General features: G+C 44.4%; 1 protein-coding gene across 1 annotated transcript in view; it reads right to left on the bottom strand.

Moving 5' to 3' along the window:
* The window catches only part of CAMTA1 (calmodulin binding transcription activator 1), a 252265-nt gene extending 241798 nt beyond the window's left edge, over positions 1-10467 (bottom strand). The window contains exon 1 of the mRNA XM_010005211.1: positions 10401-10467. Within this exon, the coding sequence (XP_010003513.1) occupies positions 10401-10467 (67 nt within the window). The remainder of the gene's footprint in view (positions 1-10400) is intronic.
* Positions 10468-13715: the final 3248 nt, after the last annotated feature.

The raw sequence follows: 13715 nt of genomic DNA, 5'->3' as shown, positions 1-13715 counted from the left end.
GGGACGGGGTCTGGGCACTCGGGGCTGTCACCGCCCTCGGGTCGCGCTGGTGCCGGGCCCGTGTCCCCGCAGCCCCTGCCCAGCACCAGACACGGCCGCGCTGCTTCCCCCGCCGCAGCAGCGACACCGGCGCCACAAAGATGATTTCCCCCATTTTTTTCAGTACTGCAGAAGAGCCCGCGCTGCGCGGGCCCCTCCGGTGGGCAGCGCACAGCCCAGGGCAGATGGAAAGTGCCTCGAGAGTGACACATTCTTAGCCTGGCCGAGTTTTGTCTCCTCAAAGCCTGCAGAGTTCTGGCACTTCTGCCTTCTCCGGCAGAGCTCCTGTAACTGGACCACGTCTAATGCCTGCACAATGCAAAGGGAGACTGGAACAGCTGTTTCCTTTGATGTGTGTGACTAAATATGCAAAAAGGATATTTTCCCTTAGATCCTCAAGGGAGTGGAACATCTTTCAAAAGACCTGTTGGCTTTCTGGTTTTGCTAAGGACTGAAGCCATTGCTGAGCCAAGGCAACAGAGGAGTATGGTGTGATGGGTCTTCTAAGACAGGAAGAAAGGAAAATTCCTTTTTCCTATTTTCAGTGGTTGCTAATCTCCTGGAGCGTGAAAGGCACATTGATGAAGAGGCTTCAGGATGACAGGCTCCCTCCCGATGGTCACAAAGCTAATCTAGTGTACTGCATCCTATAAATACACAAATACGAACACAGCTACAGGATCTGCTAAGATAATTGTTTCCTTCAGTCCTTCAAGATATGCTGAAAACTTTTATAGTTGTCATGCTGGCAAAGAGCTATCATTCTTCATGAGTTCTAGGGAATTTGTCTCTCCTTGGATATTCTTCCAAAATGATCCATATGCTTAGCAGAGACATGAGGCAGCTACAAGTTTGTGCTTCTTGTGGTTTGCACTATGGCAAACCCAGAATCCTAGACTAAAGCAGGTATATCCCTGAGCTAAGTGATGGACAGCCACTTCCTGGTACAAATACCAGAGGTCTGGGTGACACCTCCCCAGGATGCAGAGGGCCAGCCAACCTTGTCTCATCCCCAGCACACAACACAGAGTGGCAGGTGCCAGTGCCAATCCCCAACAGATAGACCTGCCTTGCTGTCTCTTCTGCAGCAAGGAATGAGCACCGAGTTAGCCAAACAGCACAGCCTGCAGGGCCTTCAGAGCACCAATGCTATCATCACCTGCCCCTCTGAACCTGCTGATGTCCCAGCACGTCGGTCTTTGCCCAAGGTTAAGGTCAGGCTGGTCCTCTGAAGGGGCTTGAGCTTCCACTTGGATATTCAGGCAAAACTAGGTAACGAAAAGGAGAGGAGACAAATGGTGGGGCTAATGCCTCTTCTCTGAGTTACAGACATGCTCAGGCTGCTACCAAATACAGTCACATCAGAGCTGCTCGAGGTGGCTCTGCAGACTCCAGGGCTGGAACAAGCAGGAACCCAGGCTGCTCCCAAGGATGCAGACAGCAACTGTTGCCACAAACCACCTTTCCATTATTTTCAGGGAGAGAGCACGAACATTGATTATGGTCATAGCCCTTGCTGCATTATCCACTTAGGTCCTCTGGAGAACGAATAACCATAAGGTGCTCCACATGGGGTTAGACCTTGAGATCACCCAGAAACATAATTAAATGCAACATCAGCCACATGTATGCACTAGTGTCCATCTCTCCCACCTCTCCAAAGCTCAAGTAGTTCCTTATGTGCTTCTATGGCTCATTAGAGTAATGAGTCCAAGCAGCCTGACTGACAAGGTTGTTGAGGACACCAGCTGCCTCTGCCCAGCCAGTACAGTTTGGGAAGCAGGAACTTCCATGGAACTGATTGGTAAGAGCCCCACTTCCAGAACCAGCACAACCTACCTTGGCTCAAGGGCAGCATGCAGCCTGCTCTATAAGGTGTCTTGAGGAGCACTGGCTGGCTGGGGTTACTGGAGTAGTGCATGAACTCTGCTACACGTGGCTAATGAACTCATTCTCTTCCTCAACATTAGCTTTTCTACCAGGAGAAAAACACCCTAATAAAAATGAATCTTAAGATACCTGAAATCATGTCATTTTAAAAGGAGCACATTGGTTACTACATTAATGTGATCTATGCAGTATTATGGATGCTATTTGGACATGAATTTTTTAAACATGCCAGCAAAGTCCCAAATACTTTCATTTAGTTCCTTGTGGAATAAAATAAGAAAGAAGCCATTTTAATTGAAGTGCTGCTGGTATCTTTCAAGTTTACCAGCTCCCCACTGTTAGAAAAAATCCAAGGTCCAAAATGGCTGTTCAGGCATAGAGGTGCTGAACCACAGGTGATTCTGTGCACTTATGGCACAGGACACACACCAACTCGGTCTTACCTTTCTAGGGACACAAACAAAGAGCTACCTCCAGCTAAGAAGTGGCACGAAAGTAGAGGTGCCAGGAGTTCTTGCAGTCTGAATCATGAATAATTGTTATCAGCATACTAATAAAAGCTGCTGCTATTCAGATGTTGGGGTTTTTTTTGTTAAGAGGGAGGTGAAATATTAAGTTGTCTTTTAAAAAAAGTCTTCATTGTTATTCCATGGCATGGGTCTGGCTTGGTTAATTGGGTTAATGTGATGATTTGACATGCCTAGTTATATGCAGAAGTAAAACTGTAAAGAATACATTCAAATATCCTGTTACGGATATTCAGCAAGTTATATACCCACCGTTGCTATGGCAAGCATCAAAAAGCAAACCAATTCAGACACTTTTAATAGCTAAAACCACAATGTTGAAATCCCCTTTCTTTTGAATTGTTTGCACAAAGTTACTCCATGATTTAGAAGCAAGGAATGCCAAGTGTTTTTACAAAAATACTCTTAAAAGTGTGAATAGCAATGCTTTAAAAAACCCACTCACAATGCTAGAAATGAAACGGTGTTGCCCTTTCCTCTCTCCACTTACAGAATTAAAAGCTGTTTCTTCTAGGAAGAAACCCAAGACTTAACCAAGCCCATCTGTATGTATATGGGTTCCACTGCTGCTTCTCAACACTTTAATGCATTTGTGAAGTATAACTGCCAGTTCCCAAGTTCATCAAACCCAGGTAAATCTCCCAGAACATGAATTTCTCCATGAAGGTTCTCCAGAGACTCTATTCAGGACTCTGCCATCCAAGTAACTTGCCCAGAAAGATGTGTGGAAGGTGAACAACAATGTACATTACCAGGAACTGAAGATACTGGGTTACCCTCGGAATGGATGAAACTGCAGACTGCCCTAGCAGGAGCAGAACTCTCATCTTCCATGTGCTGGGATTTGGATACATTCTTCTCCCTGTTCCTTCTGCAGTTCTGAGCCCTTTTATTTCCCTAAGAAATACAAACACCACATTCAAATAATCTCTAGTAAAATTCTGTTGGCTATAGGGAATTTGCACCAGACTAAACTAAGTGTCACTCCAGAGCTGAAGCCATTTTAATGGACCCTGGAGAAAAGATGGTTTTGCTGTGCGAAGCCTCAGAAAGTTTTTGTAGATATTTAGGCCAGTAGTATCAACACTAAAGAGAGTATTTACCTGTCTGACCAAGAACAAGGGCAAAAATGCTTTGTTCCTCTACACTGGCACTGACTCCAGAAGCACCGGTAGGTGGCTGCCTGGGGGGGCAGCAGTGCTAGAGCCCCATTTATTCTGCCACACAAGGTCAAACATCTTCAGAACACACTAATACGGGTTTTTATCCCATTTTGTTGCAGCCAGAAATGCCAAGGAGCCCTGCAGCATGCTGCCTTTGCCACAACCCCATTGATACCTCTTCTGTTGTCCTCAGTCCTTTATTTCCCTGGGAGAACTGGCCAGGTTCTCTCTTCCCTTTGGTTCATGCTCCACACACCCTGGCAGCACTAAGAAAAACACAATTATTTTGCTCTAATATACACCCATAAGCCAGTTAGAGGAGAAAAAACTGAAATATTAGGTAAATTAAAGCTTCCAACTAAGGGGATTTACCAGTAAGTCACCATAAAATTCAGATAATTTATTTTTTCAATTCTGCAGCAACTTTCTTCAATCCATTTGGATTAACTATTAGAAATTATGTCTCAAAAATTAAAGAAAATGTCTATTGACCATTATATCAAATTCTAATTTTAGGTAGAAAAAAATAATAATTAAGCTGTGATTTACTCTGCTAGTCAACTTATATTAACAATTTCCTCCTGCTTTTACATAATTCCGGCAAAATCAAATAATACATGCAATGCTCATAAACGTTGGTCTAGATTTAGTAAAGACAATTTCCTTCAGTATATTCAGGACATTCCTCTTTGCTTTCTGTTATAATAAGACAAGTTATTTACTTTAAGGATGTAATATGATTGTCACCCATGGTAGCTTCAGCTATAATTTCAGTGCAGTCTTCAATGAGGTACATGGAAGGCTCTTTTAAATTTATTTACATTTTAAGCTGTCATCATCCTGTAACCAGCAGCACAGCCTGGCTGCTGCTCTTTAGGAAGGTTTTTCCCCACATCCTAACCCTTCTCCCCTATTAGCATGCAAACCTGCACTTATGACCCAAGCAGCAAGTGAGTCCCAGAAGCCAGCAGCAACACACCTGCTGTGCCCCACAGCCCTGCTCCGGGCAGCAGGCAAACGCCCCCAGCTCAGAACTGGCCAGGAAATGCTGCCCAGGAAGGTGGCAGCGCCAGCTCTTTGAATCCCAGCCAAGAGCAGAAACCCATCCTGTAACCATCATTACCTGAGGAAAAGGCCCTTTTCCATAGTTGTCATTTTCCCCTCAACATGTACAAGATAGTGTAATTTTCAGGTTAGTTTGATGTCAGATCTCCAGCGACAGCAGAAGCAAATAGTAACAGGAGAGAATGTTTAAGTCTAAGATCCCTAAAGGTACTCTTCTAGATTTCTGTTCCTACTTTTAAACAAATACCTTTTTCAGGAGACTTCACTCCTCTGAAATTGGACTGCTGTCTATATTAACTGAATAAATACAGATCTAGGAGCCAAACTTTAGTCACTGAGGTATGAAAACGTCAGCCTCAGGCACTGAAAACAGAAGGAGTAATGGAAGGTGAGGATGGAAGCACAAAAGGAGAACCAACAGAAGAGAAACTGATGATGCTAACAGGCAGAGGGTGTTCAAAGCCATGTAGATTTGGTATCTGAAAGTCAGGAGCAAAGCCAAAGCTAGTTGAGCTCGCCTGCTCTGGAAGAACTTCTGGTGACAGCTCCACTCAGGCCCTGCCCTTTGCTCAAAGCCCTGTCCTGTTTTGCCCAAACCTTGCCTAAACCTTAATACAATTATTTCCCACTTGAACCCACAAGAGTTGCATGGAATTAGAAATATATGCAAACAGTACATGCAGAAAATATGCAGAAATAGCCAGAAAACTTGAGCTGGTTTCAGTTGTGAGTTCTTGATTTTCCCCTGAACTTCCTCCCCCAGAAGACTGAGCAGCAATACTTTTTTCCCTGGAGTAAATCACTTCCTACCCTACACTCTCAGTAGCAGAGTGAAGATTGAGATGTAAAGGAGTAAAGGATGCAGAAGAACTCTATTATTCAACAACAATACAATTTGCTGCTGATCTTCAGTTGCTAAGACAGGCACATCAATTATTTATAGAACTCAGAGTGTTAAATATGAAGTATTTCAGCCTGGGACAGCATGAAGGTAAAACCAGGAACGTGATCCTGTCAGAACTGCAGAATTGTAGGCAAGGACACAATATCCCGATACAGATTACCCTTTTTATTGAACTATAAATTGAAAAAGGGCCTTATGAAGTGTCACTCTTGGTGTTAAGTGATAAGCATTCTCTTTTTTTGACAGTGTCAGTCTATATTTAATGTTTATCTAAAGGGCTATTTCTACCAGGGCAACAATGCACAGTATCTTCGAAACACCCACGTTAGCAAAACATCATCTAAGTATTTACATTAAATCCACAGCCTTCTCTTTATCCCTGCTTACCTCCACCATCAGGCTGTCACAGTCCAAAACCCCACAACTTGGCCACTCTGGTGGTGCTGAGCAGACCTTGCCACACAACACAGAGCAACACTCCAGCACTGCCCAGATCAGATACCTCCTGCCAACTCACCTAGAGCAACCACCAAATGCACCTTAAGGTAACTTCCACTGACTCTGTAGAGTGGAGATGCATTCAAAATTAGCAAGCACTCCTAAAGAAAAGATTCATGCATAAAATTACTTCTCAGCTTGTAGGAGAACTATTAATATTGGAATTAGCTCTTACACTTGCAATGATGTTTTCCCTCCAATTAAACAGTAAAACCTATGACCTAGTATTGCACAATGTCCATTTTTATAACACCTTTTCCTGATAAAAAAAACCTAAGCAGATTTATAGTAATATTAAAAGTAGACATTAATCCTTCTATAGGATTACCAATTGATCAAAATCAACCATAAGTGCAAAATAGATTTTAGTTGCAGAAATTAGTATGGGATCAGTGGAAGTGGGCAGTCACCTGGATGACAAACCTGAAGAGCACGTTTCAGAGACGGCTCAGCAAGGCCTGCCTAGGGATTCCAGAGCAGATTAGGAGCAGTCTAAGGACTGCACTTTCTTCTGGTGTATTCAACATCAAGCCTGTACAGTTTAGGTGAAAGTCTGGGGCATGAAATTACATGCCTGCCTCAAGCACCCATCACAATCCAGGCAATTTTGTTTTGCATGAAGGATACAAAGGTGTAAGTGCAAGTAATGGAATGGACCAGTGCTGTGGGACACAATCCTGCCGGCACAGAGACTTCCCACTGCCCAGACTAACCACAAGGTTTCAGCTATGAAATCAGAATGTAAAGGCTTGCTTTTAACAAATGGCTGATCACTGTCTGTAATAGTCCCAGAATTTTGGAAACAAAGCATTTCCCACCGCATCTGGCCTTTTGTTTGCTCAGAAAACATTCCTCTTTCTCAAAAGGCCTGTGTGCACGTATCATCATCACTGAATGAAATGTACTGATGGGTCCAGGAATTACTCTATGCTAAATCAAATATTTCAAAGATGGAGGAACTCTAACTGCATCTCCTCTGTCTTGCCTCTGACATCGAGGGTGAGATCTTCAAATACAATGACTAAGAAATTTTGTCTGACAAACCACTTACAGAAAAGGAAAAAACCGAACCTTGAAGATCAAAGTATACAAGTGAGTGATTCACCTTTCTCGTAGGCTTGCAAGACACAGGCTAAACACAACACAACATGAGGTGCTTTGAAAAGCTCCACCTGCATTTGATTAGGAGAATTTGCATCAAGTGGCAAGGGGAGGCCACACAACCCTGGCCAACCAAATGCAACTGTCTCCAATAAGCATCCCCCTTTACCAGCTCAAGAGCTTTGTCTATCAAGCTGTGCCACCTGAATGACTACCATCTCTCACCAACTGCAGCAAGCTAAAGTGTTAGCAGGACAGCAAGCAAAACAGAGCACACATTTGTGCTCCCCTGGAATTGAAAACCTGAATGCTGACAAGACTGGGTGGAAAAAACAAAAATCCACCAGCTAGTCTAGTAGGTCAGTGTCTGTGTGCAGAGTCATAGAAAATAGCACATGCTGAAGAAAGAAGCAGCAGTGAGGAGCTGGCAATGTCCAGAGCACAACGCCCGCAGAGGTGATTCTGCTGATGCCAAACCTGATCCCATCCGAGCTTTCCAGCCCCTGCTGAGCCCAGAGCATGTGCCATGAAGCTGGAGCTGGCAGGGGCAATGATGAGCACAGTGAGTGGCCACTAGCCACCTTAAAGCAGCAGCACCACACAGCTTCCTGAGCTAACATTGAGTGGTGACTAGCACACAACTTGCACTTGGTGCTCCCTGTCCCAGCCAGAGCTTGGTCCCCCGGGGCTGTGGCCCTGGTCCCACTCCAAGCAGCACTGGCAGCACCCAGGCCCCCGCAGCAAGCGGGAGGAACAGGGAACAGCCACAAGTCCTGGCTCTGGGGAACTGGCACAACCCTAAGGACACAGCTCCCTGCCAACACTGACTGCACTCCAATTTTAGCAGACTTACAGCTTTCCAGATTTGATGGTGAAGAACTTTGAAACTCGAAGAGCAAAGGAACTTTCCACCCATGTTTATATAAACAGCAGAATAACACCAACAGCCTGAACATACACATGCAGAAACAGGATGAACAAAACCTTCAGATCTCTCAAAATACAGAATGACAACAGAAATGTGATAATTACTATTTTAAGTATGCCTGAATTCTGACCTCTGGTGTTATTAGAAATCATATAATCTATTTTGACTCTATGGTAGCTTATGCAAGGTACGACCACGTCAAAACAACAATCTGTATTTACATGGTATTTACATGACATTTCAAACACAGTTCTGTTTCCCAAATGACTTAGGACAAATTACTACTTTTTCACTAAAGGAGTCAAATCTGATGGTGTTCCTCCTCTGTGATATCACATGGCCTAAACAGAACAAGGATTTTAGGACATCCTGTAGCAGCTCTTGTCATGGCAACAATGGGAAAGTATTTTACTGAACAGAGGCAAAACTAAACCATAGCATTGAACCCAAATAATATTCTCACTGACATAGTAGGAGAAGTCATTGACTTCTTCTTTGAGAGCTACACTACTGGAGGTAAACTGGAGGCTGATTTTTGGACAAAGAAAAGCTGGTAGGGAATACTGGTTCCCAGTTTTCAGCCACCAGCACTGCATGAAATCCAGAGGGCTGTCCACAGAAAATGGTATCTGTAAGTAATTCTTTTATGTTTCTCATCTTCAAAGCATAAAAGGTTGGCTTTCTGGTCACCTCTGCATGTCCTGAGAACAGCTTCTGACAGCTGAAAGTGCTGTCCTAACAGAGCTGTCCTCGTGACAGGCTCTTCACGCTCCTGGCTGACAAGCCCCACAGCCCCTGAGGTCTGGTCTGATGATCCTGCTGCAGGAGACACGCTGGTGGGAAGGAAGGGGGTGGGTGCCAAAGGTCAGTACAAAGCCAGCACCTTCTTTCCCAGGCACCTGGTGCACACATGGAACAGCTGGATCATTCAGATTTCCTAGCATTATGAATCAGCCTGAAGAGGTAATTTTTGACCCTGTCAGAAGTGCACTAATGATCTTCAGGACCAGCTGTGGTGTTGGCACCTTCAAAAGTCTTAACCCTGCCTTGCACAATGCTCTGTCTGACCAACTGCATCTGGACTAGAAACAGCTTTAAGCACATAAAAATTACAACTGGCACCAACACCTAAACTATACCAACTCCTTCCCAGCTGTTATTTTGAAGAGGACACTTCCAGCAGAACAGAGCTGTTTATATATATATATCAACCATTCAGACCTCATTCTGCTTCTCATAGTGTCCAGATCTGCTTGCCACAGAAATCCCTTCTGTCCCACGAACTGCTGCCAGAAAGAGCTGAGAGGCAGGGGGCAACACACAGGCAATTACTACAAACCTGGAACCTTTTCAAGGAGAATGTTTGCTTTTGAATTTTAGGGGATTAAAGTCTTCCATAAACAAGCATGAAAATATTTGTTTGCTTTTGAATTTTAGGGGATTAAAGTCAGTCTTCCATAAACAAGCATGAAAATATCCCAAGGAGAGCTATGTTACTAATGAAGATTTTCTTGCTTCTTGTCAGTTGCTTCAGCCCCTTCTGCTGCCACTGGAGGAGTGTGACGAAGGCCTTTCGGCTGCACAGCTCTGCAGGTGTGATTAAATCTGCCTCTCACTTCCCAGAGGCCCCAAGTGGACTATCATGCCTCAGTTACAGAGATAATTTCTCAGAACGAAAGAGCCAGTAAGAAGTGATTCCTCTGGGCATCTCAACAGCATTAACACAAAATGCAGTAAAAAGCATCAGAGTAGCAGAAAGCAATTTAGTCCTGGTGGAGGCAACTTGTTTGCAATGCATTTCAAACACTTTAACTGAGTGTATCTGCCCAGGTTAAAGTCAGAGACGGTGCAGGCAATGGCTGAGCTGAACCGTCACCACAGGAGAGTGGCACTGGCTGCAAATTAACTGCTTGAGTTCATCTCGTATTTCTCTTTTTGTTCTCATCACAAAACATGGCAGCAGACAACCTGGCATGATTGCTAGACTAATTGGGCAGTGTGAGCTGCAGGTGTGGATGAGATGGCGTGTGCATGCAAGGACACGTTTGACAGCACAACCCTGGCAGGGCAGCAGGGACTGAGTGGGGCAGCCCCGGGGAAGACCTGAGCACAGAAGGAGCAGGTCAGAAGCCCGAGGCATCACTGGGACCTCATGCAGAATGGGAGAGGAGGGAGTTCAGACAACTCAGCTTTGGCATGAGAGGGTGCACCATTTGCTTTGTGAGGCAAGGTACCACATAAGTCCCATGGGCTCTGAAATGCACTCAATTAGCAATTCCTTTTACCTTTTTGTTCTAACCAGCATTTCTTCAAGAGCACTGTCATCTCTGGCTTTGGCATCCTACTCATCATCTATGAATTCATGTTGCTGTTCCTCCCTGAAAGGAAAAAGTTCCATCGTCAGTCATTTGTTACACAGAGAAAAGGACAAATTTCAGAGTATTTTTGCCACTGTTCAAGTTCAAATACCATTGCTCCTCAGCAGACAGCACTGCAAGTTGTGTTCTCTGCTGCAGTGTTATTCATCCAAAATCAATCAGCTTGTGTTGACTCTAGAAACTTACCCTGAATTTACCTGTAAGCAGCTGAAAAGCTGTCATTATCTCAGACCTGCCTGGAAAGAGCAGAACAATGACTCACCCGAGTAAAAAAATTCCCAGCAACAACAGAAGAGACTTGTGCCAAGCAAATATCTTTATTTTATTTTAAAATATTCTGGAAGTGTTGATCTATATGAAAAAGAAGCAAAACAACACTGAGAAAACATGCTTCATGTTAGGGAAGCCTTCATTTCATATCATGTGAGCCAAATTAAAAATAAAACTAAACACAAGTGTACAAAGAGGAGACAAAAAAATCAATTTTCTCAAAGAGATAACATGAGGGACTCCCAGAGGGGCTGGCAAATTCTGGAAGAGAGAAGGAGATTATATTTTATGGGAAGAGATTCAATAACCATTCTTTTCCCATAAAGCTAGTGATGGAGGATTGTCACTGCTCCACAGACACACTGTGCACATTTCAGGACAACAGTTACAGAAAATCAATAGCATCTTTTATACGTGAAAAGACATCATCTCTATGGACTCCTAATACTAACAAATGGGACCAACAAAGACATTCAGTAAAATTTAGCAGTCAGCATTAATCTGGCTGATAAGAGAGGGGCAGTATGCTAGTCTACATCCTTGGTTTTTTTGGTTTGTTTTTTTTTTTAAAGAAATAACTCTGCTCAGAGCTTCACCCTCCACTGAAGCCAAAGAGCCCCCAGATGACACTACATTAAAAGTCTAACAATGTCAAACCCCGGCGCTGTTGCTCCCGGCCCCACTGGCACACATTCCCTCTGGCTGATGGCTGTGATCATTAGGAGGCAGGAGCTTTATCAGGTCGTAATTTGACAGCTTTGACAAGCTTGGCTGAATTTATGGCACTTTCTAGTTTTTCCCTCCATTGAACTGAGATAGAACTAAAGTTAATATTAGCAAAAACACTTTGTGCAGGGGCAATTTTCCAGCAATGACTACATGATTCCAGTTACTAAGAAAATTTGCTAAACAAGGGATTGATCCTCACAGCCCCTTGCCACTCTCACCAGAGAGGGGGAGATGGTTCCCCACCCCATGCACTAGCCTAGATGGAAGATTCAGGAGATGGAAGGTGTCTCTGGCTCTAAAGCAGCAAAAGTGAATCAGTTATGAACATTTCTGCACATGTAGAGGAGTCAGTAGCAGGAATCTTTTCCTTAGCTTAAAAAAACCCACCTTTTAGGTCCAAACCCAATTTTACAGACAAGACTCCCTTTCTGGGTGCAGGCTCAACCTCTTTTAAACTGAGCACAGTCTCTTTTCTGCTTATAGAAAAGCTAGGATATAAAAGCTTAGAGAGAAAACAAGTAGCAATGAGAGTTTTTGTATTTCCATGGATCATATGGACCACTCTAAGAAGGAACCCAACCAATGACGTCTGAGAAGAGACACCAGTAAAAACACTACTAGAACACAGTTTGCAAAAGGAGCAGACTACACACCCTGGGGCAGAAGCTGCAGCACCATGTCTCTGACAGCACACATCCTGAAACACAGGATCTGATTTCTGGAATCTGCTCCTCTCATCACAAAAATCATGTTCCACACAGCACCACGATGCTCCCCTGTGTGGTGAAAGGAACCCATAAGTAGTGACATGGGCAAGAGGAGCACTGCAGCCTGAACCAAAACTTGGCCAGTCAGTAAAGCACAAGCATGTACTTCTCTTTTTTTCCTCTCCAAATTGCTTTTTTGCCACAGATGTTACACTTCCTCTGTTATAATTTAGGGTTTTAAAGAGCTACCTCCACAGATGTAGAAAGCACAGTTCATATTTAGCTCCCTAAAGTAGTATTTCTCTCTTTCTGTATTTCCCTGCCAAGATGTGACATCTGTGGACTCTTCCCAAAAAATTCCCCTGAATCATCTGTGATGCATTCAAAACAGCGGCCAGGGCTGGCAACGAGCAGCTGGGTCTTTTAGGAAAGTGTTAAATCAATCTGGTAAGGGGAAGGATTCCCAGTAACTGCCACTAACATCCCTGAGGACCACACAACCCCCAAATCACATTAGGAAATGAGCACAACTACAACAGGATCAAAATCCATGGGAAGCAGCGTTGCCACAGCAACTGACATCCCCAGAACTCGAGTCTTCTTTGCATTTTTGCACAGGCTCCGTGACACCTAAAACAGGTGGGAAAAACAATTCCAGCAGGTGGGTTCATTCAGGAGCAGCACACTGCCAGGCGATCCCCTCTAAACCAGACTCATTTCCACGTGGTTTCCCAGAAAGTCAGCCTTTGAGAACCTCTTGTTCCAAGCACTGCATCTCACTGACTACAAGCAGAGAGCAACTTCTGTAACACAATCAATACTTCCTTGTTAACTACCCTTGGATCAGAAAAAAAACTCATTAAATATTAAAACATTCCCGTTTTTAAAAAAAATGTTATATGAATATAAAATGTAAGACAGATTAGCCGAGCTTTGGAATGAGAAAACAGTTTCATCTTCACACTGGACTGCAGAGGTGTTAACGAGGGGTCCCTCAAAGCTCCTGGTTGAGGAGAGCAGCACCTTGCAACCACTCCAGCATCCCCTACACAAACATCAAATCCTTGTCACTGGGAACATCCAACCCTGTGTGGTAAAAGCCTTCTTTCTCCTCCTGGCCTCCTTATGACTGTGATAATACCAACAACCCAGCCTCTCTGCCAGCGTGCTTTGTAACGAGACACAGACCAGGAAGCCCTTCTGCTAAAAACTGTCTGCTTCCCACATTCTGGGGGAACTTCCTTCCCTTTCTCTACTGCGTAAGCCCTGTGAGTGCCCTTTCCCGGCTAACTCACCACCAGGACTGCTCTTTGGAGAGCAGCCGCGCACCTGGCGCCAGGTGCTCTGCCCCGCTGGGACGCCAAAGCCGCGCTGCTGACCTGAAGAAAACTGCTTCCGATTTCTGCTGGAGACAAACGAAAACAAAGCCTACCCACGGTTTGCGCCCCGCTAGCCGCTCTGTGCCAGCGTTTTAGCACTGCTGAGCGTATCTTGTCCTCGTCTTTATCTTCTGCTC

This window comes from Chaetura pelagica, unplaced genomic scaffold (assembly GCF_000747805.2).
Source record: "Chaetura pelagica isolate M959 unplaced genomic scaffold, ChaPel_1.0 scaffold159, whole genome shotgun sequence".
NCBI lineage: Eukaryota > Metazoa > Chordata > Aves > Apodiformes > Apodidae > Chaetura > Chaetura pelagica.
This window is presented reverse-complemented; position numbering and strand designations above follow the sequence as displayed.